This window comes from Melanostigma gelatinosum, assembly GCF_949748355.1.
Source record: "Melanostigma gelatinosum genome assembly, chromosome: 22".
Classification (NCBI taxonomy): domain Eukaryota; kingdom Metazoa; phylum Chordata; class Actinopteri; order Perciformes; family Zoarcidae; genus Melanostigma; species Melanostigma gelatinosum.
Window position 1 is genome coordinate 14,507,906 of NC_136655.1, and position 24,278 is coordinate 14,532,183.

The 24,278-nt window shown below is 45.7% G+C and overlaps 2 protein-coding genes and 1 long non-coding RNA gene across 3 annotated transcripts in view; all 3 read right to left on the minus strand.

Moving 5' to 3' along the window:
• Positions 1 to 729: 729 nt before the first annotated feature.
• On the minus strand, positions 730 to 1,996 carry LOC306796126 (uncharacterized protein; the record flags this gene model as incomplete). Its single annotated transcript, XM_079294901.1, has 1 exon — positions 730 to 1,996. The coding sequence occupies exon 1, from the start codon at positions 1,792 to 1,794 to the stop codon at positions 730 to 732; it is 1,065 nt and encodes a 354-aa protein (XP_079151027.1). The 5' UTR covers positions 1,795 to 1,996.
• Positions 1,997 to 2,005: 9 nt separating this feature from the next.
• On the minus strand, positions 2,006 to 3,944 carry LOC306795789. Its single transcript, XR_013773009.1, has 3 exons — positions 3,834 to 3,944; positions 3,097 to 3,220; positions 2,006 to 2,191 (listed from the first exon to the last, which is right to left on the minus strand). It is a non-coding gene; the product is annotated as an uncharacterized lncRNA (long non-coding RNA).
• A 2,285-nt stretch (positions 3,945 to 6,229) lies between these two features.
• nav3 (neuron navigator 3) overlaps positions 6,230 to 24,278 on the minus strand; it is a gene marked incomplete at its 5' end in the record, with an annotated part of 130,150 nt that continues 112,101 nt past the window's right edge. Inside the window, 16 exons of the mRNA XM_079294902.1 lie at positions 6,230 to 10,332; positions 11,478 to 11,681; positions 12,765 to 12,883; positions 13,076 to 13,272; positions 13,818 to 13,889; positions 14,080 to 14,234; positions 15,525 to 15,760; positions 15,982 to 16,150; positions 16,845 to 16,940; positions 17,042 to 17,139; positions 18,794 to 18,980; positions 19,828 to 19,981; positions 20,544 to 20,630; positions 20,851 to 21,017; positions 21,429 to 21,452; positions 23,767 to 23,891. Of these exons, the coding sequence (XP_079151028.1) occupies positions 10,213 to 10,332; positions 11,478 to 11,681; positions 12,765 to 12,883; positions 13,076 to 13,272; positions 13,818 to 13,889; positions 14,080 to 14,234; positions 15,525 to 15,760; positions 15,982 to 16,150; positions 16,845 to 16,940; positions 17,042 to 17,139; positions 18,794 to 18,980; positions 19,828 to 19,981; positions 20,544 to 20,630; positions 20,851 to 21,017; positions 21,429 to 21,452; positions 23,767 to 23,891 (2,210 nt within the window). The 3' untranslated portion in view covers positions 6,230 to 10,212. The remainder of the gene's footprint in view (positions 10,333 to 11,477; positions 11,682 to 12,764; positions 12,884 to 13,075; positions 13,273 to 13,817; positions 13,890 to 14,079; positions 14,235 to 15,524; positions 15,761 to 15,981; positions 16,151 to 16,844; positions 16,941 to 17,041; positions 17,140 to 18,793; positions 18,981 to 19,827; positions 19,982 to 20,543; positions 20,631 to 20,850; positions 21,018 to 21,428; positions 21,453 to 23,766; positions 23,892 to 24,278) is intronic.

Sequence of the window (24,278 nt, forward strand, 5' to 3'; positions counted from 1 at the left end):
TTACCTCTCTATATATTTGTGTCAAGATGGATCTAAACAATCATACGAAACAAATAATGTAGGCATACTCGCGTCTGATCCTTTGCTCGGCTTTATCGCTGTTCCCTCTCTCCACTGTCCTCCAGATTCCTCCTCTCTTTGATAATTTACCTTTTGAAATGTCCTTAAAATGACCCTACATGTTACCTACAATCGCTGTCTTCTATCTCCTTTAACACATTTGAAGTATTCCTTTAACAAAACTAAAACCTCATTCTTAGATTGTTAATTGGCATCATCAACATCCTCCTAACATTCTCTCAAGCTGCCCCCACAACTAAGGCAGAACACACGTAGCTTATCATGAATTAAACTGAATATAATAAAATTAATAGACTAAATACATGAGCCACCTCAACTAGTTGGCATATGCCACCATTTTTGTTTGGGAGGGATACTCTTATACGATTTGATGACATCTAGTTCTCGTCCAACAAAGGTTGAACACACTTAAGACATTTTGAACGAAAGCATGTAGCTGTCTGTTTGACTCGTATCCTGATTATATCAGCATGTACCAAAAAAAGTTCCTTTGTTCACAAAACCAGACAACTATATTTTCCCAAAGATGGTTCTCATGCATCATATTGTCACCACATGAAAAAAAAGAAAATTGATTATAGTTTTTATTTAAAATGAGAAATCAGCGATTGGCATCTTCTAATACATGCATCATTGGCTCCTGGCAGCTCAAAGACTAAAGGACTCCACTGCTACTCCCTTCTCCATGTGTGTGCGTACGTGTCTCTTCAGCCTCGCAGAGGTGGAGAAACTCTTCTTACAGAACTGGCAGCTGTGTGGCTTCTCCCCGGTGTGTGTTCGGACGTGCATGTTGAGGTTGGAGGAGCACCTGAACCTCCTCTCACAGTGGGAGCAGGAGTAAGGCCTCTCTCCAGTGTGGAAGTGCTTGTGGAGGAGGAGCTCGCCAGAGGTAAGGAAGGTCTTCCCGCACTGGGAGCACTGGTGGGGCCGCTCCCCCGTGTGAGTCAGGTTATGTCGGACGAGCGAGGTCGACTTGGCGAACCTCTTGCCGCAATGGGTGCACGCAAATGGACGCTCCCCCGTGTGCGCGTTGAGGTGTTCGCTCTGAGCTCGCTTGGTCTTAAAGCTCTTCGGGCACTGCGGACAAGCGTACGGCCTGAGGTTGCTGTGGCTGCGCTGGTGCCTCGCCAGCTCTCCGTGCATGAGGAACGTCTTCTCGCAGGTGGTGCAGAGGTACGGCCTCTCGCCCGTGTGGGTTCTTTCGTGGCGCGTGAGGCTGGCCAGCTGGGTGAAGCTCTTCTCACAGCGGGAGCACTCGAAGGGTCGCTGGCCGTTGTGCGTCAGGCGGTGCCAGTTCAGGATCTGGAGCTGCGTGAAGCTCTTTCCACACTCCGCGCAGGGGTGCACACGATCCCTGGTGTGGATCTGCTGGTGCTTGTTCAGGAGCCACACGTGCGTGAAGCTTTTCCCGCACTCGCAGGCGAACGGCCGCTCGCCGGTGTGCTTCATCTGGTGTCTCTTGAGGTCGGACGCTCGGCTGTATATCTTCTCACACATGGAGCATTTGAACTGATGCCTGACCACGTGTCTCTGCCTGTGCCTCATCCGCTCCAGGATGCTGCTGAAGCTCTCGCCACATTTCTGGCATTTGTACCGACCGCCCCCTTTCTCCGGCGTCTCCTCCGCTGCCACGACCTCCGTGGTGAACTCGACGGGAGGGTTGCACCTCTGGCTGCAGGCGGTTCGCTGTAAATGCAGCTGGAGCAGCCCCATCTGTGTGAACCGCTTGCCACACTGGGAGCAGAGGAAGGGTCGCTCTCCGGTGTGAATGCGCTGATGCCGGGTCAGATCCCAAGAGTTCTTGAAGCCCTTCTTACATACCTCGCAGGTGTACGGGCGCTCGCCCGTGTGCGTCCGCTAGTGACGAGTCACGTCCGAGGCGCGCATGAACGTTTTTCCACACTCCTGGCACGTATGAGGGTTGGGCCGGTCGTGAATGGGGAAAGGCGATGGGAACTCTGGACGCCGGGCGTCCAGAGTTTGCGCTGGAGTTTGCTGTACTGCTCAGGGTGACTGTGCTCAATGTGCTGCAGCAGGTAGGACTCCTGCATGTGGAAGAAGGGACACTCTGAGCAGGCGAAGACCTGGGTGGACATCTCCACAGTGGTACCTGTGCAAAACACAGAAAATATACGTAGTTGTTCTATGTTTTGCTTAAATGGGGGAAACCGTTTGTTTGGAGTCCTTTGGCCTACAACTTTGCTGCTTTCTCGCCCTTCTCATCTAAGTGTCCCATGTGCCTTATTTTCCAATATAACTACAATAAACTGGATAAAACACGAGTGGGTCCCAGAATCATTTCATAGAGATCTCCATCCAAACAATAATACCTGAAGGACAACAGTAGAACAAGTCTCACTGTCGTGTTTCGTCTGTCAGCATCTCCACCAACATGTGCTCGACAGTCTGGTTACTCTGCTGAGTCTCAGCTCATTCAATGTCTGTTCAGTGTCCAACGCTGTTTTCATTTGTATCTGTTTTCTCTTTCTGTTGTCAGAGAACTGATCATGGATGGATTGCTGAACAGGCCTACCAGGCACACGAACAGGGGTCCTAAAGTGTCAGGGGCCCTCCTGGCCTTCACCTGCAAAATGTCACTCGAAGAGACACTTACTGACCACAACGATTTAAAAGAACCACAAAGAGACACAAATGACTACAAAAAGAGACAAAACGACGAAGAAAATACACAAAGAGACACAAAATGGCCAAAAGAGAAACAAAATGACCACAAAAAGATGCACCTCGACTACAAAGAGACGTAAAACAGAAAGAGGCAAACGCATCACAAAGACTGTGTCTTGACAGGTTGTGGGCCCATTGTCTCATAATGAGCCCATGCAGCTGAATGAGTAACATTTTTAATACCGAAATTGGTCTATGGCTTTAAAATTCCTTGTGCATGAGAAATTCCATTAAACTGTAAAGTCATGCATCACATTATTACAGCCTGCTGCTGTGGCATAGTCATGGAACAGCGAGTTCTAACATGCAGACGGGGAGCTGGAGGCTTACCCTGTGTTCCGAGGTGCTCGAGGCATTTGTGGTGCTGCAGGAGAGACCTCAGGTCGTCGGGATTGGAGAGCGCTTGCAAGCAGTCCTTCAGGACGGAGGGGGCGGACGTCAGCCACGACACAGTCTGTTTAGGGACAGAAAAACAGCCTCGTCAGCAAGAATGAGCTGATCAGTGCAGGGTAAATAAAAAGTGACAAAACGTAAAACACATAACTCTGGTACTACTACTCCTGAAAATGATAACCATCGCTACCAAAGCTAATAGGGATTTCATTCCACCCAACACTGCTTATTATTTTTTGTATATACACATGCAGGGTTGTAACTATCAAAAGTATATTTTTTAATAATCATAGAAGCCATTAACTTTAAATCAGAAATATAAAAACTCAGGATCATAGCACGACTGCAGCTGAACACACATTTTAACAGTGGGATTTAGCTTTGTTAGCCAGTGGGAAAAGTGGCTAAGTTACAAGCAACTGGTTTACAGTTTGTCGTAATCACGAAGGACACTTCAGACTGTCGTTTACAAAAGGGAAACTCTTAAGCTGTTTCGTAAAGTACATGTTGCCCTAGTTGCATGTTTTGGAGTGTTTACATTCCGTGTGTTGAGTTAGCTAGCATCGTTGCTGTTAGCCGGGGCTAAGTGATAATGCGAGATAACGACACTATGCGAGTTAGCGTTTAAATGCAACCATTATTATTAAATTCTTAAACACTCCAAGAAACCGGACCTGTGTTTTCCACTTGGCCGGAACCACCAGTCGTTTCCATGGTTAAGGGGACGTAAAGTCACTTTTAAAAGTCTTCCATGAGCTTGCAAGCCATTTGTTGTTAGCGCCTCACGGACCGGAAACACGTGTCGTAAACTTTCAAAATAAGAGCGTAAAGTAATAAACAGTAAATGCTGAGTTACATTGTAGCTATTCAAATTACTTGTCATTAACCGTACCAGCTGGTTATATGCAGAGTGCTTTTATATAATAAGAGATGTTTAATGTGTGTGGAATGGGGATATCAGCAGTGCTAAACAAGAAAGAAATTGTCACCATTTAGCAGGTAGGTAAAACGTTTTATTTGCAGTGTATTCCACATGAACACTTTCAAGATTTAAGTTTGCTGGAATTATATTCCTCAATATAAATTTTTTCTTCATAATTTACAAGTAAAAGCTCTGCTGTCATCACAGCCCCCACACTGGATCATCATTGTCACTTATTTATTAAAAGGTTTGTCTCTTCCCCACAGCAACAACGTGAATCCATCCATGCAGAAAGACAGTCCAAGCCAACAGGTCACCGAGGGAAGAGGCTTTGTGGGATCAAATCTCTGTCAAAGCAGGACGCCACAAGTATACAACTTGCAGTTCCATGGTCCAAGCCATGGCAACTTGGGATGTGACATCCAATAAAGTGGTGTTAAATGTCAGTCAAAGCTGGGTTAGCATTCCTGACAGCAGGACAGGACGAACACTCCATGTCTTCAGGCTCCAGAGTCCTTTCAACAAAAGTAAAATGTTAGATCCCGGCAAAAAAGAAAAAAAGGTACAGATGAATACAGTGATTTGACGAGTAGACTACAACAACTTTATTGAATTGAAGGACAGGATGTATTCAAATGTCGTCAGCGGTTATACAAGCAGTTCATACAAATGTAAGCACAAATATTACTGAAAGAACAGTTTTCAGCTAAACCTACATCAGACTTTATGTTTATGATTCAATATTTGAATACAATCAGTGGTTAGTTAATTTCCTAAAAAAACCCGACATAATTTAAACAAAAGGAACACGTCAAACTAATCATCAGTCATTTAAAGGTCCCAATCAGGGCACGGTGCCATGGACATTTACATGTACTGCTGTAGTAAAGATAGTGATGAAGGGTCGGTTAGCCAAATTCATTAGTGGGTCGACAGAGACGAACAGAAAATAAACATTAAATTGCTGAATTGTGGAATTCTCCTGACACAAACACTAAACATTTGCTTTGTACACCTTTCATTATATGTCTTGACAGTTATACGAGAGTAAACTGGGCAGTGTCTACAACAATGTATTTACGACTGTGGTTGCTTACGCAGTAACTTAAGACAGTTCTAGTATTTGAATGGGCAAACCTAAATGGTCAGTGGTTAACTTGAGTAACGTTACTTAAAATATTAAAGCTTCTGGGCTTGGGTAAGTTTAACTGAAATGCAACTGTGTTAGTGACAAATAAAAAGCTTGACGAAAAATATCTATCAATTCACATTGTGTTAACAAGACTAACTTAGCTCAGTACCGTTACGTTAGCTTAGCAACTTCCGTAGCCTCCCTCTCTAATACAAAACTTCTCCCACTTACCTTACTACGGGACGATGTAATACATGACGAGGAAAAACACGACGTCAAAGACCACGAACAACCAGCAGTCGTACCAGTAAGAATGTTTCGGTAAAGATATCGAAGCTCCGTTAGTTTTAGACATTTTAAGGTATTTTTCTGACTCAGTCACGGGGGTCGAGTCTTGTCCCATGCTTGCTTGGGCTACAGCTGGCAGCTGCGTGCAACCCGGAAAAGCACACACATCTGAAGTAGTCCTTCAAAATAAAACAAAAGTTCCTTTCTAAATTTTGAAAGCTGTGATTACTGGTAATTTATTTGTAATATTACCCATTGAAAACATGATTTTGTAATGTCAATACAATTAATTCTTCAGTCTTTTGAATCTTGTATCCTGTGAAAACATATTGGTTACTCTTTTTAGCTCATTTGTATTGTCAACAGATGTCAAAAGGCCATCACCAAAAACGTGTTACCCTATGGGCTCTAGCAGTCTGTCTTTCTATCTGACTACACATTAAAGGTATCACCAACAGAGAAATTCACACAGGTAACAGTCACTTTGGCTAAGATAATATCACTTGGGACCATCTACATTGTGGCCAGTGAGTACATTTAAGATGTGATTTATCAAGTGTACTAAATGTTTTTTGTTTTTGGTATCGTCTCAATGTAAAAGGAAACATCTTGATACTCTCAATATTCACTTTCAAATACTCACCCCTGATGCCTTTACCCTCCGCTCCATAAACTGGCCATAAACAGAGCACACACAAAAAAAAAGCTCAGCATGCCGTTTGCTCGTGTGACACCAAATACCATTTATTAGGGCTTTACAAAGACTACAAAATCCTCCAGATGAGTTAAATCACTGTCTCTGTCTATTTACATGATATGTTACATACAAATGTACAAAATATAAAACATTTAAGGACAAATGTTTCACCCAAAACAACAGAAGAAAACTTTCCCTCAAACCAGAGTAAATGCTATAGTTTTCCAACTGAGATGTAACCGCAAAGTGTTGGGTGGGAAACACGACCAGCTGATCATCAACACTATGGCGCACACTGTTAACGGTGTCAGTCTTCTGCTGGCTCAGGAACTCATGGCCTACAACAGGAGTGTAGAGCAGCTGAGAGGGTGAATTGTGGGAGATTGAAGCTCAGGTTTGATGCATGGGTGCAACTGTAGGTAAGGAGCAACCTGTTACCCGTGGTAACTACCCCCTTATCATGCAACTACATACCCTTGCAGGTATATGTGCGAAACCATCAGAGGCTTGGCCGCAGAGACACGTGTGAAGCTGAGCACAGGTAGGATTGTAGAGGGTATAGGATTGTCCTGAGGTTGTGACAACATGACTTCTTGGTCTCTGGTGGGCTTTGACTGAGCAGTAGCACCTGTTGGTTGTTGGTAAATGTATACAGTACGCAGTCAAGTTCAGCTTCAGTGCCTCGGACAGCCGGCAAAGCCTAACGTGGCGGTAAGCTTGGGTGAAAATATCCAGAGAGGAAGTGCATCTAAGGAACAACAGGCATTCCTAAAGATGGAGAGGATCCAGAGAATATTACGGCAGGAGGGGAGGGGGGGGGGGGGGGGCTGGAAACGTGCCAATTTGTTTGTTCTCAGTCTGTGATTTTAGTGAGTTAAAAACATTTTCTTACTGTACACCTTGTGCCTTGGGCAAAGACATCCAATCACCACAAGACAGACACCTTTTCGACAGCGTGTTGAGTTTTTGCACTCCCTTTTCCCTCTCTCTCTCTGTTCTCAAAGTACAATAATTTACTCAGCGAGTTAAGCATATTGTAACAACAGGGAAGAATGCATCTTTGATTCACTGTGCAAGACTGAAGTATATACAACCCACCCCGACCTCAAAGTGTGCAAAACCAACCCGCTCATTAAACAGAGGACAATCAAAATTCAAAATGGCTTCCGTCCAATACACGCATACATAACGGTAAAGGTCTCCCCTCAATGCATCCCCTTTAAAAAGCTTTAAAACATGCTCGTCAGGCTAGAAAACCCAAAAACTGTTTGGTTGTGCTCCTGTCAGTTCAAGTGAGCCCAGCTCAACTGGGCGAGAAAACAACAAAAAAATACCCAACCCCCTTTTTAAATGTTCTTTTTTTCCTTTACAATATTGGTCAGTTTTAAATTCAAATACATCAATTCCTTTATACTTTGACTGTCAGAAACAAGAAAGGGCGGTTTGGAGGAAGAGGGAGCAACCAAAAAAACAACAAAAAAGGCTGTTTTTCCGACTACAAGCAGCTTCTTTGACGTAGCAGGAAGCAGATCATCATCAACCGACATCGTCTCTTTTTCTCACTCGAGAGCAGAGGATGCCTCCCGAACGTTTGCACATCTGAGGCAGTGAGAAAGCACCAGTATCTTTGCTCCCCTATTCCGCTCTTGGGCCGATCTGGTTGACTTGCATTTCAAAACACTTTGGATTCTGTTTTTGGTACCTCATGGGTCCCAGAGGGGTGCAGATGCTGAACAAGGCAAGTCAAATGAGTGCCTGAAAGCTCCAAGCAGGACACTGTCAGCTTGCATCACTCAATTCAATGCTACTGACACTGTGTTGATTGATCAGCTCTGATTCATATTTGTTGGAGTGAAAGTCAGTCTCCTGCTTTCCTGTTACTTTGCCCTGTTGCAGCAAAGCCCCACCCGCTTGGTTCTCCATGCAGGGTCACGCAAATGTCACAAGTATTCAGCTTTTTGCAATTAACCTTTGGCTAAGCCACGCCCCCCCTCCGCAATTCCGTTCTCGCACCTATGCAGTGTGCAAAGACAACGATTGCATATTTGCCACTGAATCACATTTTATCAACTGTAGCTAGATAGCTGATTGAGCTAATGTTGGACTTCTTTAAAATGTTTTAAAATGATAATCTTGTATATGGGTCTTCAATGTGCACTTGATGCCTACATGCATGATCTCAGGCTAAAAGACGAATAAACATGTCCCGGGTAAACAGGCAGCAACCAATCAGTTGCTGGTCCACGTGGAAGTAAAGAAAAAAAAGCATCGTTCTTGTCTCTAGTGAGACCAGACTGCTATTTCATTCGAGCATAACTCTGTTTGGCTGCTTCGCTTGCATACTTTTTCATATACTGTATGTATGTTCTCACTTGTCAACGATACATGGGGAAAGGCTCTTAGGATGGTGACTAAGCTATGTGTTCGGCTAATGCTATCTCACTACTGTAAGTAGTAACCATGTCAGCCCATCGTGCTAACATTTGCAACTGACCTTCCGAACTACATATCCATGTTCAGCACCATTTAACTTGAGAAGGCTTGACAGGGTTGCCAAGTCATGGGTGCTACTGATAGGACAATCGCTGTTTAAGGGAGGGGTTTAGAGGGACGGCGAATAAGGACAGCTCTGTGAGCACCCACAGAAAGTGCTGCCTGCCGTTCACGTGACGCGTTGTAAGCTGTGGAGTGACACGGAAGGCCAAGAACAACCTAATCTAAGTTTACAACCATGGCCAGTTGTGCCTTGTGTTGTTAAGTCTCGATGTGTGTGCGGTTGTGTGTGTGTAAATGGCAGTAAATCAAAGGGAAACATTGGCACTTGTCCGTTTTCTTTCTCCTTCACAGTAGCAATGTGGCTGGATGACACGCAGACAATGGCGCTTTCCTTGTGCTCGTTGTTGGCGTGCCGGGGGCAGCGAGTGGCGGCTTGGTAGTGCCCGTCACCGAGGAGGCTCAGGGCGGGAGACCAGCACCGTGACACTCAACTGGGAGACTGAGCAGGAGGGGTCGCGTGTGTCGCAGTGCCCTCAGCTCAGCAATCAAACCTAAAATTAGCAACTTGCGAGGAGCCACTTTAGTTGAACAGCTGGTCGCTGACATTGTTGAAGCACAAAATCAATCTGATGGATCTGATTTGTGTGTATCGAAAATCAGTCGTCTGCCAGTGTTTCGACAGCTCAGAGCCTCCACTTTGGCCAGCAGGGGGCACTACATCACCTGTAAACACTCAACAGTATTCTCGTACTTGATTCCTATCATAAGTGGAGTCAGAGATGAGGGTCCCAGGGTGGAATAAACAGTGCCTTGCTCAAAGGACACTTTGGCAGGCTGGATTGTTGGTCACACGGGGGGGGGGGGGGGGGGGGGGCTTCAACCAATCAAAGCCTCTGATTAAAGGACAGTGTCCTTTAATCTGCTGTGTGTGAGCATATGTGTGTGTGTGTGTGTGTGTGTGTGTGAAGCACCTCTGTAAACAAGAAAAGACATAAACAACAGAACTCCCCCCCACATTGTAAACATCTGAAGATATATCTGGGATAAAAACAAACAAAAAGAAGAACAATCCAGTTGAAATACTTGGCTTTCTCTTTTCTTCTGACACGTCTGCGATCTGTGGGTTGTCACGGCTGAGCACAAATGTGATTTACTCCTTGAAAGTCAACTTCAGAGGAAGAGCTGTCCCTCGTCAGACCCGTCCTGCCTCCACATATATGAAAAGTTGTATTCTCAAATGTTATACATCCGTTAAAAAATGACGAGCTGACCTGCCTATCTGATGTGATTAAAATATATATGGATCCAACTTGCATGATTGTTCATCACTTTGATCACTGAGAGCTATGTTGGCCGCTGCTCTTGAAAACATACAATAAGTTGATTTGAATATTGCACCATTGTAATGTAAAAATATGGGGTGATCTTTCAAATGGCGGGTATACCATTTTGGATAATAAAACATTTCATACATCCTACATCTGTGCACTATCGGAGGTGTCCGGCGGGCTCTGGGTCTCATAGCGCCGACTCCAGCGAGGAGTCCAGCTGGTCGTCATGGTGACTGGTGCTGTCGCTGTCGTAGCTCTGCGTGCTGGAGTAGTTGGCTGCCTCCTGCAGCCGCAGCAACATGTTCATCTGAAAACACAGCACACAGACGAAGCCTCAGTGATATGGAGATATGTACGCAATAAAGTACGCAGTATTTCAGATAATGCACGCACTGGCATACTGAATTTAAAAAACAGAGTTTCCAAAGTGCTTCGACGGAGAAAGCAAAGCAAAAGCAGGGACACAAGGCAACTTCACAACAGAGAGCCAAACAGTACCAGTGAAAGGATACCGAGTGAGCTGGCGTGATCTTTAAAACACCCATTATAAACTTAGGTCTAATGACTCACAAACTTTGTCTCTATACTTTACATGTGGTATAAGGCACTTTTTAAATCCTTGCGGTAAATCACCACAATAAAACTGCAGAACTTCTCATCCTTGCACCTGAGCTAATGGACTAAATGATGCAGAAGTGCTGCTGCATCTGGCACATTACCTCAAGTGTTCCTGAAATGAGTTTAGGCACACCTGCACTAGAACTGGTCTCGCTTGGATGGACCACACACACGGACGCACACACACACACGCACGCACACACACACACACACGGACGCACACACACACACACACGGACGCACACACACACACGCACGCACACACACACACACACGCACGCACACACACACACACACGGACGCACACACACACACGCACGCACTGGCTAAATCGTTGTTTTTGGATCACTACCCTTTAATTTCTCTTGGGCTGCAAGAACCCATCAAATGGAAATTCATTCTCTCTCTCTCTCCCTCTCTCTCTCTGTCTCTCTCTCTATCCTCCCTGAATAGTTCCTCCTGTGTGTGTGTGTGTGCCAAGGTTGTGTTCAGGAGCCTAGCTACGTTCCTAGCTTCTCTTTGTGTTTTGTTTGTTGTTTGGTAAAAGCCAAGTTAACACTCATCCCAAGTTCCTCTGGAAACAGCCATCATTGAACTTTACTTTATGGATCTGCATCATGTGCTGTATCACCGTGGTCCCAGTTCATCGGGGAGAATGATCTTTTCTGTTCCCATCTTTTTTTAAGTGGTGACACATGCAGCTAACATCACTCAGCTCAGATTCCTCTCCTGCAGTTTGATTTCTTACATTTGAGCTATTTTAATTGACTTTAAATATATTTGTATGAATCAAGTCCTTCCATATCTCTCTGTGTTGGTACTTGTCTTCCTCACCAGTGGGTCTCCCTCTGTGTCACTCTGGGACACCTGCTTGGACGAGGCTCCCTCCTTGGACGAGCTGTAGCCGTCGTAGCCCACGTCCTCCGGCCTCAGTTGGAGCAGCGACTGGCCGTCCTGCTGCAGCGAGGCGGCGTTCCACGGATACGTGTCGTTCACCCACTTGGAAGGATCCTCCCACGCCGCTCTTTTGCCGTACAGCTGCAGGTGTGTCAGAGGGAGGGGGGGTGTGAGCGATGCGGGAGAACGGACAAATTGAGGAGTCCCAGCTCACCTGCTGTTGTTTTTCATATTCAGTCGACTTTATGTGCCTCTTGTGACATAAAATCAGAGACTGTGGTGAATATCATTATCTTCTCAGCTTCATTATCATTTAAAACAGCTATGCCAGTCACAGTGGTGCATGAAGAAAATGGCCCAACGCTTCAGTAAAAGTACAGAAGTACTGGCAACTAAATGAGTAAAAGCACTTGTTATGTAGAATGACAGTTCATGGTTCCAAATTCTCAAACATGAAGATTTGCTGATTTTCCTGAATTCAAATAAAACAAATAAATAAATAAAACATTGTGAAGTTATCACTGTGGGTTGTGGCTAATTGTGAAGGCCTTTCCCACTATTTTCAGAGTTATAAATCACACGAATCCACTCATGACGAAAATAATTAGCCAATGAATCCATCATGAAAATGATCATTAGTTAATAGTTTTAGCTGTCGTGAGCATAACCTCCACCAACAACAACAGTCCTGCCTTTACTGTTCACTTCAGTAACAACAATCTAATCTCAGCAGACATTACTTTGCTTTGAGTACATTCTCTGAACTACACTTACATACTTTTACCGACGTAACATTTTGAATGCAAAACATTTGATCTTAACTGAGTATTTTTAAGTGGTGTCACCACTTTTACTTAAGTAAAGAGTTGAATATTTTCTCGTCCACTGCTTTTGGATAGTTTAATCTGTAGCAATGCATCATCATTTATAAACTGATCACATGTTTTGTATTTGAAAAGTAACTGGTAGCGATAGCTGTCAAATAAATGTAATCAGGTGAAAAGTCCAATATTTCCTGTTTTTAAATGTAGTGGAGTAAACCTATACTTGTATATAAAGTCCAAGTACTTCACAACTGTACTTAGGTACAGTAGTTGAGCCTTGAGTTACTTTTCACTTCTAGAAGTGGGAAAATATCTTTTGTCCTGGAGGTTTAGAACGCAGGTTTAAAATGTTGTAGGCTGGTGATCCAGAGAGCTCATGTCACGGGTTGCCAGGACGTACCTGCAGCCCTTCCCTGACAGCCTCCAGCAGGTAGGGCACCAAAGAGTAGTTCCACAGGTCGGTGAACCAAACCCGGGAGCCTTCTACGTCCATGGGACAGGACAGGAAGAGACGGGGGCCTGCCGGGGACAATAGAGCCCAGGGGATGAGTGTTCGTTGAATGGAAGGCGGAAAAGACAAAAGACACACAGAGCAGACTCTGAACACAAACACGCTGATAAAGAGTGGAGGCACAAGCTAACACTCACTCACTGGCTTCGGTATCCTAACAGTACAGGTGGCCAGAGAGAGAGAGAGAGAGAGAGACTGACCTATGGTGACATCGGAGGAGCTGTGTGCCTCCAGGAAGCCGTTGAGGTGCTGCCAGGTCTTGGGGATCCAGTCGATGATCTTAATCAGGTCATTGCTGCGCATGCTCTTATCGATCTCCGTCTCTATCAGCTTCCGCCGCAGGAAACGGCCCAGGAAGCCTTTGACCGGCTCGGTGTGGTTGGTGCACAGCACCCACCTGCGACAGGACAGACGATCGATGGTGAAACAGAAGCGGAGGAGCTGATAACTCAAGCTCAAGAGGAACCCACATCTCTCATCGAAGCAGCTCAGAGGTTTCAGCTCATTCCACTTTACCACAATATAATCGTATTAAATGTCTGGCCCATGACGGGCTCTCCCTCATGACTTTATATTTGCCAAATCATCAGCTAGTCAAACATGCCGAGCAGAAATGATTCTCACTCAGAACCTGCATAATGTTCCAATCATTTCCATCTAACGAGGGTAATTATCTGAGCGATGTAATGACAGCGCTCTCCGTGGAAGAATGCCTTTAGTTTACGATCTGTGAGAAATAACATGTTGACGGAGGGCTGAAATCAAACACATTATCCGACAGGTGAGACGACGCAAAGCCAATAAAACCACGAGCCGATAACATCCGTGCACATTACAAACATCACAATGTGATGAGTAACTTCACCGACGCCGTCACCTTTTCAGCGACAGCGTTAGAGTTCAGTAGAAGTCGAGCTGGTGGTTAACGTGCGTGTCACAAACCTGAAGTTGTGGTGTAGCTCAAGGTTAGGAGAAGAGGAAACCCCCTGGTTCATGGTCCCGATAACATAAGGGCTGGATGGAGACACACATAATTATTAACAGTCACAACCAAGATGCGTCACTAAATGTAGATTTTAAAAAACAACGCTAAATTATGTTGCTGTTGGACCAGCCATTTCTAAAAATGTGTTATTTCTGCCATTATAGTTCTTTTAGGTCATATTGTATTGTTTAAATATAATACATCGCATATCTGACTCACCATTTGTGGTACTTGCAGTTGAGGAAGCCGTTGAATATGTCGCTGAGGGAGCCAATATGGTGGAGGTTGTCCAGGATCACCACAGTGGGGAGCTCTGTGTCCGTCTCCTCGGAGTTACACTGCTCCGCCAGGTTGGACAGATACTGACGCAGGGCCTGGGCAACAAAGCATTACCAGACAGGTTTTCATTTGGACACAAGATTTCGAACGCAAAAGGATCTGAGTCCCTTTTTCCCCATTTATGTTGAACTCTAGTTATTTATACGAAAGCCAACCTCTACCGCTTACAAGTCCGTATGCTCACTCCTGCCCGGGGCTTTCTCCCGCTGGACAAACTTTCACTGCAGATGAAATGTCTGCTACTAGTGACGCTGGTCACATTCTGGAGCCCATTATCTAAATGCTGGTATATTTTGCTGCTGCTGAAGGATGACGAAAAACATCAGAGGAAACTGTCAGGTTGTGGAGCCAGTCCATCAGAGTCACAGCGTAAAGGACATTTTCTAGAGATTCGGTTTGGTACCAGCCTTCAGTACGCAAGTATGATCAAACAGGGAGGAAAGCCATCGTAGAAGAGGCAGAGAGACCAATTTGTGCACCAGAATGACAATCAAATGCATACATATTGCAGATCTGTTGAAAGGATAGTTTGGATGGGTTGTACAAGGTACCTCTCCATAGTCAGAGTATACTGTAGATGGAGTATCGGCACGGGAGCAGCAGCACAATGTATTTTAGCCAACGAAAGAAATCGGTTTAAGTACATACGCTATATCTACAATATTTTCACCGCTTTGGTCTAACGCTGCCTTGATTGGTTACTTTATGTTATTGTGTGACTTTGGTGTTTTAAGGGGTTAGTTCGGACTCACCAAAGTCACACAATAACACAACAAACAAACTGATCGAGGCAGCGGTAGACAAGCAAATTCTGTCTTCTGAGCGGTAAAATGACAGTTTTTTTGTCCATAGCTAACGGCTTCAGTTTCCCCCTTTAGAAATGTCTGTCTGACAGCAAAATAAAGCACTGGAAATATTCTAAATATAGCCTACACTTCAATTGTATTGATTTCTTCAGGTGTTTAAAATCTGTTTTGCTGCTGGCCCTGTCCACAGCAGTACATTGCTTTGCTCCCGTGCTGGTACTTCTGTCTGTTTCTCAATACATCTACTGTAGGTAATACGCTAACTGTGGATCAGTACCTCATACAACCACACTTCAAAAAATCCCTTTCATTTTTGCCTTCCCATGTCTGGATCGCCTCTAACGTGCACATATCATCAGAATCTTCTCTTGGTGTAGGAAGGCATTCTGGGAGATGTGGGAGTTACTAAACTGAAACGTAAGTAATGTAGATGAGGTAGACTGGGTGGGAGGGAAGACTCAAGACTTTAGATTTGGATCCAAAGAAAAATCGCTGCCTTGTTGGAATTCCTCTTCCTACCTTGCTGGAATTCTGGTCCACGTTGAAGCTGGCCACGTTGTGCTCGGTCACCGGCTGCCCCATCTGGGAGATGATGTACTCGGCCAGCTTGGCAGCCATGAAGGATTTGCCGGTGCCGCTGGGTCCTGAGAGGATGATGCGACGATGCTCCATCAGCAGGTTGAGGTACCGCTGGATGATGGGCTTCGGGATCAGCGTGTCAAACACCAGGCTGTCTATACTGTTCTCCCTCACACCTAGGAAGAGGATGGGAGGGAGGAAGGAAGGAGGGAATAAGATGGAAAGAAAGAAGAAAAGAAAATCAAAACATATGCAGTTACATTTTTTATTTCATTAAATGCGGTTCAAGTTAATATTTCTTTCTCTACTCCAGAACACTTTCCTTGCCAATTCAAAGCTGGCTTCAACATCAGCCGTGATGCTGAAATAGAAACTCCTCATTTCCTCGCTGCCGTACCTTTGAGGTTGACCTTGATGACGTTGTTGTCGCCCACCAGGTAGCCGCAAGGCAGCAGCTCAGGCACTTCGGAGGTGTGGGAGCGAACCACCTCGCCTATCCTGTAGGAGACGATGCTGTCTGAGCTGAGACCCAGGCTGGTCAGAGGGTCCACCCGAAACACATACTCCTGCAGGGAGGGAGGGGTTAGAGGAACAGCGGGAAATAAAGAACTGCACTATTGATTATGCTTAAATACAGGCTGTTCTTCTAACTGACAGTGGAGCTTGTTGTGTGCACCTGTGAATCTATAATCACAGCAACACAGACAGTGTGCAGGATTGTCTCTTCTTCTTTCATTTTTGCACCTGCCACACACATTGAGGTGTGGAGAGATTTTGACCATGTTTTTTTTGTAGGTTTATAATTAACTTCAGAAGAGGACAAAGTATGCCTTCGTCCATGGGTAGGGTGGAGCAAACTAAATACAATTCCATGCAACCAAAGTGGATTAAAAGTGCTTCAATAAATATGTCCACTGTCTCGGCAGATAGCATTTGTAATAACAGCACATGCATCACTCTCTTTTTCCAATTAGTTTCATTTCAAAAAGCATCTTCAATTAAATGAATTCATTAAATCCTCTTATTAGAATAGGCACATGACAAATCATCTATTCTACACCACATATACAAACCAGAGGGATCCAACTGCCGTGAAATATTTGGATAAACATTTCTTCGTGACATTTTGACAAACTAAATGGAACAGAACCATCATGAATGTAACTAGTCATGTGTGTGCATATCCTGCCATGACAAGTCAAAGTGTGCGTCGTGTGCCTAAATAACTGACCGGAACCTCTGAGCAATGGGCGCGTTTACCTTGAAGAGGCGTCGGATGACCCCATCCAGGACGTCCCACTTGGTTTTCCCACTCACACCTATAGACCCAATCAGGTACGCCTGGCCTACCTTTCCCTGGAGAGTTGGCAGATGAATCAAAGCAACAGGAGTCAGAACCAATAAGACCAATACAGTGGTTTAAGCTGGAGGAGAAAGGGGAAAGAACGTCCACTAACCTTGGTGGTATATGGCCCGCGGCTGATGGTGACCACTATTCGCACACTCCGGCCGTCTTTGCGCAGATTGCCCTCGTAGCCGTCATCCAGCAGAATATCTGAAAAACAGAACTTTTCTGTTAGGAAACACAATCAACTTGATTCATTACAAACAAACTCTCACTCTGCCCGCTGGCAAGTTAGAGCTGGAAATGGACGAACAGACTAAAGTAAAAAAAATGGGTTTCTTTCGTGTGGTAATTACTTTTACATTCAATCAATGTTTCCATACAGAACTTTTTCTAGTGAGTGCACAGAATGATAATTTAAGAACGACTACGTGTTTTGAAATGAAATCTAAGGGAGAGAAACAAATAAGATCATTCAAAAGGAAGAGGTTTATATGAGCTATTTGTTGAGAGTTGAACGTTAAGTCAGTGAGAGGATGGGGACTGTGACATCATTGGGACAAAATCATTAAATAATAAGTCATAAGAAATGACAGCTGTTCGAAGACATAAATGACTCATGATTTATCAACCTGCCAATGTGTGTAGAGAAGTAGAAGCCACTAACGTCAGCTTACAGCAACAATCAGACACCCAGCACCTCTCAGACTCTCCACCGACAGCAACGCAGCTGTGTTCACTAGCTAGCTAATAACTTTGTCTATCTGTCATGTAAAGTTAGAACTTTTTCTCTGAAAAACATTTGGCTGCGTCTGCCATGAACAGTGCGATGACACTCACCCGAAACAGTGAAGTTATAAAAGCCACAACAATGAGCTGGTTGCTCTCTAAGGGTTTGTCACAATGATCAACAGCTTTAACATACAAGTCGTCATGTGATCCAGTGTTAATCAAAAACAAATATTATAGCAGCTTTAACTATTAGGGACCACTACTAGCACAGAGCGCACAATGACAAACAATACAAAACTGCAGGAATTAGTATTTTACTTTGTGCAAGTTTGACTAATTTGTTAGTTTCCCGCCACCTCTAACCTTTGACAACGACCACGCCGCTAACAACTCCAAGTCTCTCTCTTCATTCTCTTTTTTCCCAGAGTCCATTTTTTGGACAGGGTACTTTGTATTCGGCTGGCCTCCCTTAGCTGAGGGCTCTGTGCTGGGCTGATAACAGCCCGTTGGCCCACTCGTCTTCCCACGCGTCACTGCTCTCGGCTCATCCCCCCCCCCCCATCAATTAATGAAGGCCCGAGTCCTCGGAGAGAGCTGCGCCTTCTATGTTAATTACAGGACAAGTGAGAGAGGGACAGAACTCTTTCACTTCTCCAATGCATCGGGCCTGGAGATATTTTCAGCATGTTCTTGTGTGTGTGTGTGTGTGTGTTACAGGCTCCTGCTGCGTTAACCAGCCCTCGCAGTAGAGAGAGCAGCTATTTCTTCATTTCCCGCGGGGCTCCTCCGGATCATTTCTCTCCGTAAACACAGTTCTCTCACATTTATCGAGGCGAGTGTGGAGGGAGCTAATCCAGCTTCATTCCCTAAGAGTTGCTGCAGACCATAGAGTGTGTCCTACGGCTTAACTAGACAAAAAAACATGGCGCTGACATGACTGAGGTTTAATTCTTTATAGCTCAATACACCTGCCGACAGTTTTGAAATGTAAAAAAAAGGACTATCGAAGTCGATTTGGCTCACTACCACCACCCTCACACTTCTCACTTCTGAGGAACAACTGCAGGCTGCTAGCGCCGATGGTCAAAAACACTTCCGATGGACAACGCTTGGCGGCTGACACTGAACCGACCTGACATGATGGTGTCAGTGATGTTGAGGTTGCTGAGCGACAGCCCCAGGGACTGACGGGAGGAGGACGAGGACGTGCTGGAGGTCTCGGAGGGCGGCCGGGTCGTCTTGGCGGGCGTGGTCGTCGGCGTGGCGTTGCCGCTGGTCTTGAGGCGATCGTTCTCCGCTTTCAGCGCCTCGATCTCGTTCTGTTTGTGCACAAACAAATGAGAATGAGACAAAACCCTGACAGAAGTTGAATTCAAAGACTCATATTCCTGCATTCAGGCTGGCCACTGTTGTGATATGGAATCTGTATTGTTGGCGTTTGATCTTCAAGGCTCTCTTTGTGCTGAAGGGTAAGTCTCACATAAGGCGCCTTACATGATCCCCAGATCTGAGAGGAGACTATGGGCTTCTACAGACGAGGCAATCCACATCCACAAAGAGCCACTTAACACTGGAGACATTTATGGTGATATCCTTTGAACATGTGCTCCTCGTTTGAACTGATGGGTGGCGTTTCATTGCAACACTTCAATGGGAATGACATCAACTAATCAAATATGTGTACTTGCGGGGGGGGGGGGACTGTCACTTTGCATCACTTTATTCAGCTGCATGGGGAAATGAAACAGTTCCATTCCGCCTCTCTGAGGCATGTTTACCGTGACAGCTCATTTAAATGACATGTCATTTGTTAATTGCTAGTTTTGGAGGTGATGCAGCATGCCGGCTCACCGTGATAGCTGGAAAGCCACAGTATCCAATCTTCCCCTAGTCTTTTATTTCCTTGTATTGCTCTAAAAATGTTCTGACTTTCAGACTTGAGGAATAGTTGTTGAATGAAGCAATATCATGAACTACAATGTAATAGCGGACAGAGCGAAGAGTCTGAGCCTTCTGCGAAAAAAAGAAAAAGAACTGTAGAACAACTAAAAGTGCTTCTTTCTCCATGAGATGCCTCTATCTGCGTTTGGCAAACAGAACTAAAGCCTATTTGATACCTAGAGTTGAGTCCATCACCCACAGGTCACCCAGCACTCAGGATCTCACCTGCATGCGGTTCATGGCCTCTCGGATCTGGTCCAGGTGGTGGGCGGAGCTGAGCGCCTCCAGGCGGATGTCCGTCAGCTTGAGCTCCTTCTCCCTCAGCTCGTTCTTCAGCAGGAGGATGGTTTCTGCCTCGGCTTCGGTGCATTCGCAGAGTCTGCGACCGGGGGTTACACACAGGAAGGTGGAGGGGGGGGGGGGGGGGGGGGGGGGGGGTCGGTTACCTCGAGGGTTATACCAAACACACAAACACACATAATCTAGAGCGAAAAATTGCACACATTAAAGGAAAGTTCAGAGGGAAGCTGGAGTCAGTGGCGGAGATGTGGGACATGCTAGTTTGCTCAAAGTCAAAAACACAACAAGAATAAGTCTATAACTGACGCCAGCACATACTTGCCGACGTCAAACTCCTTAAAAAGGAAGTCATCTCACCAGCTGCCACAGGTGCACAGTACCTGCATGCTGGTTGCCGGTCGGCAAAATGGCCTTTTGTACTAACGGCATAGAACCAATTTGCTCGGGTGCGAGATCATCCGTCTCACCCTTTATTCAGCCTACTGCTACTTCTCCTGAGCCGGACGCTTCAGAGAGACCATCACCTCCGACATGCCGAGGTGCTCACGGCACCGAGATGCAGAGGAAAAGTCACGCCAACACAACCCCACGGCACACACACACACACACTCCCTGGGAGCACGCTGCGCAGCGCCTATTACCGGGATCGGTGCTTGTAGACCACGTGACCGTTTTGCCTTTTCTTTGGCGTCCAAATGGGGGAGTACTTGCTATCGCAAAAGCACTTGCTACAGCAGGAGGGGCGTTCAAGAAAAGGATGAACAGAGAGGTCAGAAAAGAAAAAGCGTGGTGAGGATTAACAGACGTTTGTGAGAAGGAAAATTTTTTTAAAAAAACTGAAAAGAATTTAGTCGATTTGTATGCAAGGAAGCGTGTCCGAGTGGAGAGCTACCTGTGTGTATACGTTATGTGTGTAACAGCGGATGCATGCGCAAACGCAAAACTCACTCGGTGGTGGAGGGCGAAGAATGCAGCGTGGCGATGCTGCCCTGCCTGTTGTCGTGCTGCAGTTTGGGCGAGGACGGCAGCGAGTCGATCATCTCCTCCATCTCGTCGTGCGACGACTGGGATTTGGATTTCTTCTTGCTGAACGCCTGTTTGAAGGAGCTGCGCAACTGCAAGACAGAAAACACAAACATGCCGGCGTCAGTTCCCTGAGAGATCAGGGGGCTGGTGACATCACACCTTGCCAGATCAGGAAGTCACTCTGTGTTGTTTCCCAAGCAGTGGGCACTGTCTGGTTTAGGTAAAGAGAAGGGGGCAAAAAGCAAGACCGTAAGTAGAGATGGAATGAGAGATGGGGGGGGACCAGGCTTTGAACAGGCAATCCAAATGAACAAGGGAGCAGGAAAACGAGTAGGGAGGAATAAGGGGGGACTTATGCCATGCCGACTGTTCCAGAGAAGGGAAAGAAGAGGTTGATCTGAGGGGGGAAGGAGGAAGAAAGAAGGGGGGCGAGAAGAGGATGGAGAATAGCCACAGCACACACACACACACACACAGAGGACACTCTGGGAGCCACTGACCTGAGCCGGGATGGAATCGGCCACCTGAAGATGCAGAACACACCCAAAGTTAAGCCGCGCAAACACACACACACACACACACACACACACACACACACACACACACACACACACACACACACACACACACACACACACACACACACACACACACAAACCCCCCTCTGCTTGACTAAAGATAAACGCCATTCGTGCATCTGATTCACAGAGCACTTTGTCCTCAGCAAATACAGTTCATGCTGTTGCGAGGGGGATGATAATGAAGTCGATGTATATTATGATTGCGTAGCGTTCATCTTCCTGTTATCTGATTGGCGGCCATGTTTGTCCCTAGGCTGGAAGCACGTAGTACAAGATGTTGCATGAAATCCACGGGACCCTAATCATGCTAAACAGAACACACCAACACAGCACATCCGTTCGATTAAAGTTCACGTGAACGGCTTTAAACATTTTGCAATGCCGCCCAGTGCATTCTGGGAAAGGCTCCAGCCTCCCTGTTACCCTATAGAAAAAGAGGAATGGATTGGATGGATTTCGACACATTTCCACACACTTGGCCAGTCATGTTAGTGAGCCAGTGGACAGCCCTGATGCTTAAAGAATGTCCTCTGTGGGGCCGGTGTTTGCCACCTTCCACAGGGAGGCTCCTGTCCTGCTTGAAGCTACTTCAGCAGGTCAGCAGCTTGCTTGCTGGCACAAAGCCGCTGCCCTAATGAAAGGCACCCTACCAATTTATTATGACAACCATTTCTTTTTTTTGCCTTTCTGTTAGCATGATCTGCTGCTTTTGTGCAAGTTCAATGTGTGCACCGAGGCAGGATCTATGCAAATGAATAATGAATTGCTGCTTAAGTAAGGGATTGATTTGTATTCATGAGCCTGAATTTCTTTGGGGGGGGGGGTCTCACTTAATGTAGCAGATTTGGGTGTTACTCTCAGCGGTGAACTTTTGGGCTGTAAGCGTGTATTTCATTTCAAGGGCAGGCGTTTTGCATTGCAGCAGAGAGTGAACACTGGCTCTGCGCTCTTTGGCTGAGACGGAACTTCTCATATGTCACCCGTCTGACTCAGGGGGCTGCAGCAAATAACAGATCTCCAGCCATGGACACTGAGCCGCTATTGCACAGTGAAGCAAAGAACAGAAACATCTGAAAGAGAGGGAGAGAGAGAGAGAGAGAGGGAGAGGAGAGAGCTTCATGGGCATTTCTAGATAACTCGGCTTTTTTCTTGATCTGTGGGTATTTGTGGACCTCAGTAGAAAGGACACGCCCCATGGGAGGTGAAAGTACAACTTGGACACTTAAGCAAACTGAGCCATCAAAGGAACAAGGTTTCTGTCTTCCCAATACAAGAGACAGAAGTTAAAGAGAACTTTGTGGATGACTTTTGAGTCTTTCCAGACCATCACACCTGACCAAGTCCCGTTGAGCACCTGGGGGATTAAGAGCCCTTCTCAAAAGTACTGTGGGAAGTGAGAGTGTTTCTCACTTCCACCCACTTGACTCAGATATTCAACCCGCACTTCTCTAACCTCTGGGCAGCTATCGCCGTGGTGTAAAGCTGAACTTCAGTAACCATGACGTTAGCGGCCACTCCGCCTCTTTACCAACCTAATTTGCATGCTGCTGGTCACTGTCTGTGAGATTCAAAGTGCGCCTTGAACAATAATTGCGTGGCGGTTTGACTCTGCTCGACCCCTTCTGTTGGCCCTCGCCGCCGGATGCTACCTCAGCCACTCAGCTGACACCATCTCACTGTAACCTAGCAACGGGGATATGATGGTAGGGTGCCGTTAAGCACGGGTTTTAGGGTATTATTGCAGGTTACCAATGAGAATCTGCCTCCGAAATCAGAGAAGTTTCCAAGCACGAGAAGGTAAGTGGTGATTTGACCACAAGCAGCGACTGGTTTGAAATTGGAAGTCATCCGGAGGTCATGATTAGGTCGAGCTACTGTATATGCAGGTACACCCAGAATATTAGCTGATTTTGAAGCTCTTTCAGTGTGTGCAACAGTAGAATAAGCTTTATTCCACAAAACTGCCTTCATCTATGTAAGGAAGACATTTAACCTTTCAATGCGGGCTTTATGAGTATATGTGAAATAGATTAACTGCCACTGAATAATTCATATGTGTCTTTCACTATTTAAACCACCCCCGGGCCTAAACAATGACTAGGAAACTGAATGTAAAATATACATCATTTTGTGCAGAAGAGCAGTTGAGCGGATCGTGTCTGAGATTTCCTCCCTTTTTTTTTTTTTTTTGACAATTTCCCCACTCAACCTTTCTTTGCTGCTTCCGTCTCACAATGACGACAGTTTCTACACCTACCCAGCTCTTCTTCTTCTTCTTTTTGTCCTCGGCGTCCTTGCCCAGACTGCCCATGCTGGAGTGACTGGCTGCGCTGTTGATGCTGGACATGCTCTCCGACGAGTGCTGCCGTCTAATCCGCAGGTCTGCAAGTGACGGACAAAATCGTACTTAGTGCTCCAGAAAAGACGGGTCACAATGTAATGCTGATCCATGTACCAAAACATTCTTCAAGCTTCTCTTTAAACTTATAATCCATTACATTTGAGTCCCGGTTGATAGTGATGGTTACTGGTGGTATCAGATATTTAAGTTAAATACCACAGCCAACACTTGTTGAATGGCTACCTTGTCGGAAATGCAGCTCAGCCTAACAAACTAACGTTATTTTAAATGAAGAAGTCAGAAGTTAAAAGATCAGATTTCACGTGATTGTGCTGTTCACACTGTTACAAAAAACAGGGATATCATTGAGATAAAATGAACCTGCTTACACGCATGGATTGCCTCCTCTGAATGCCTCGAGCATGTAA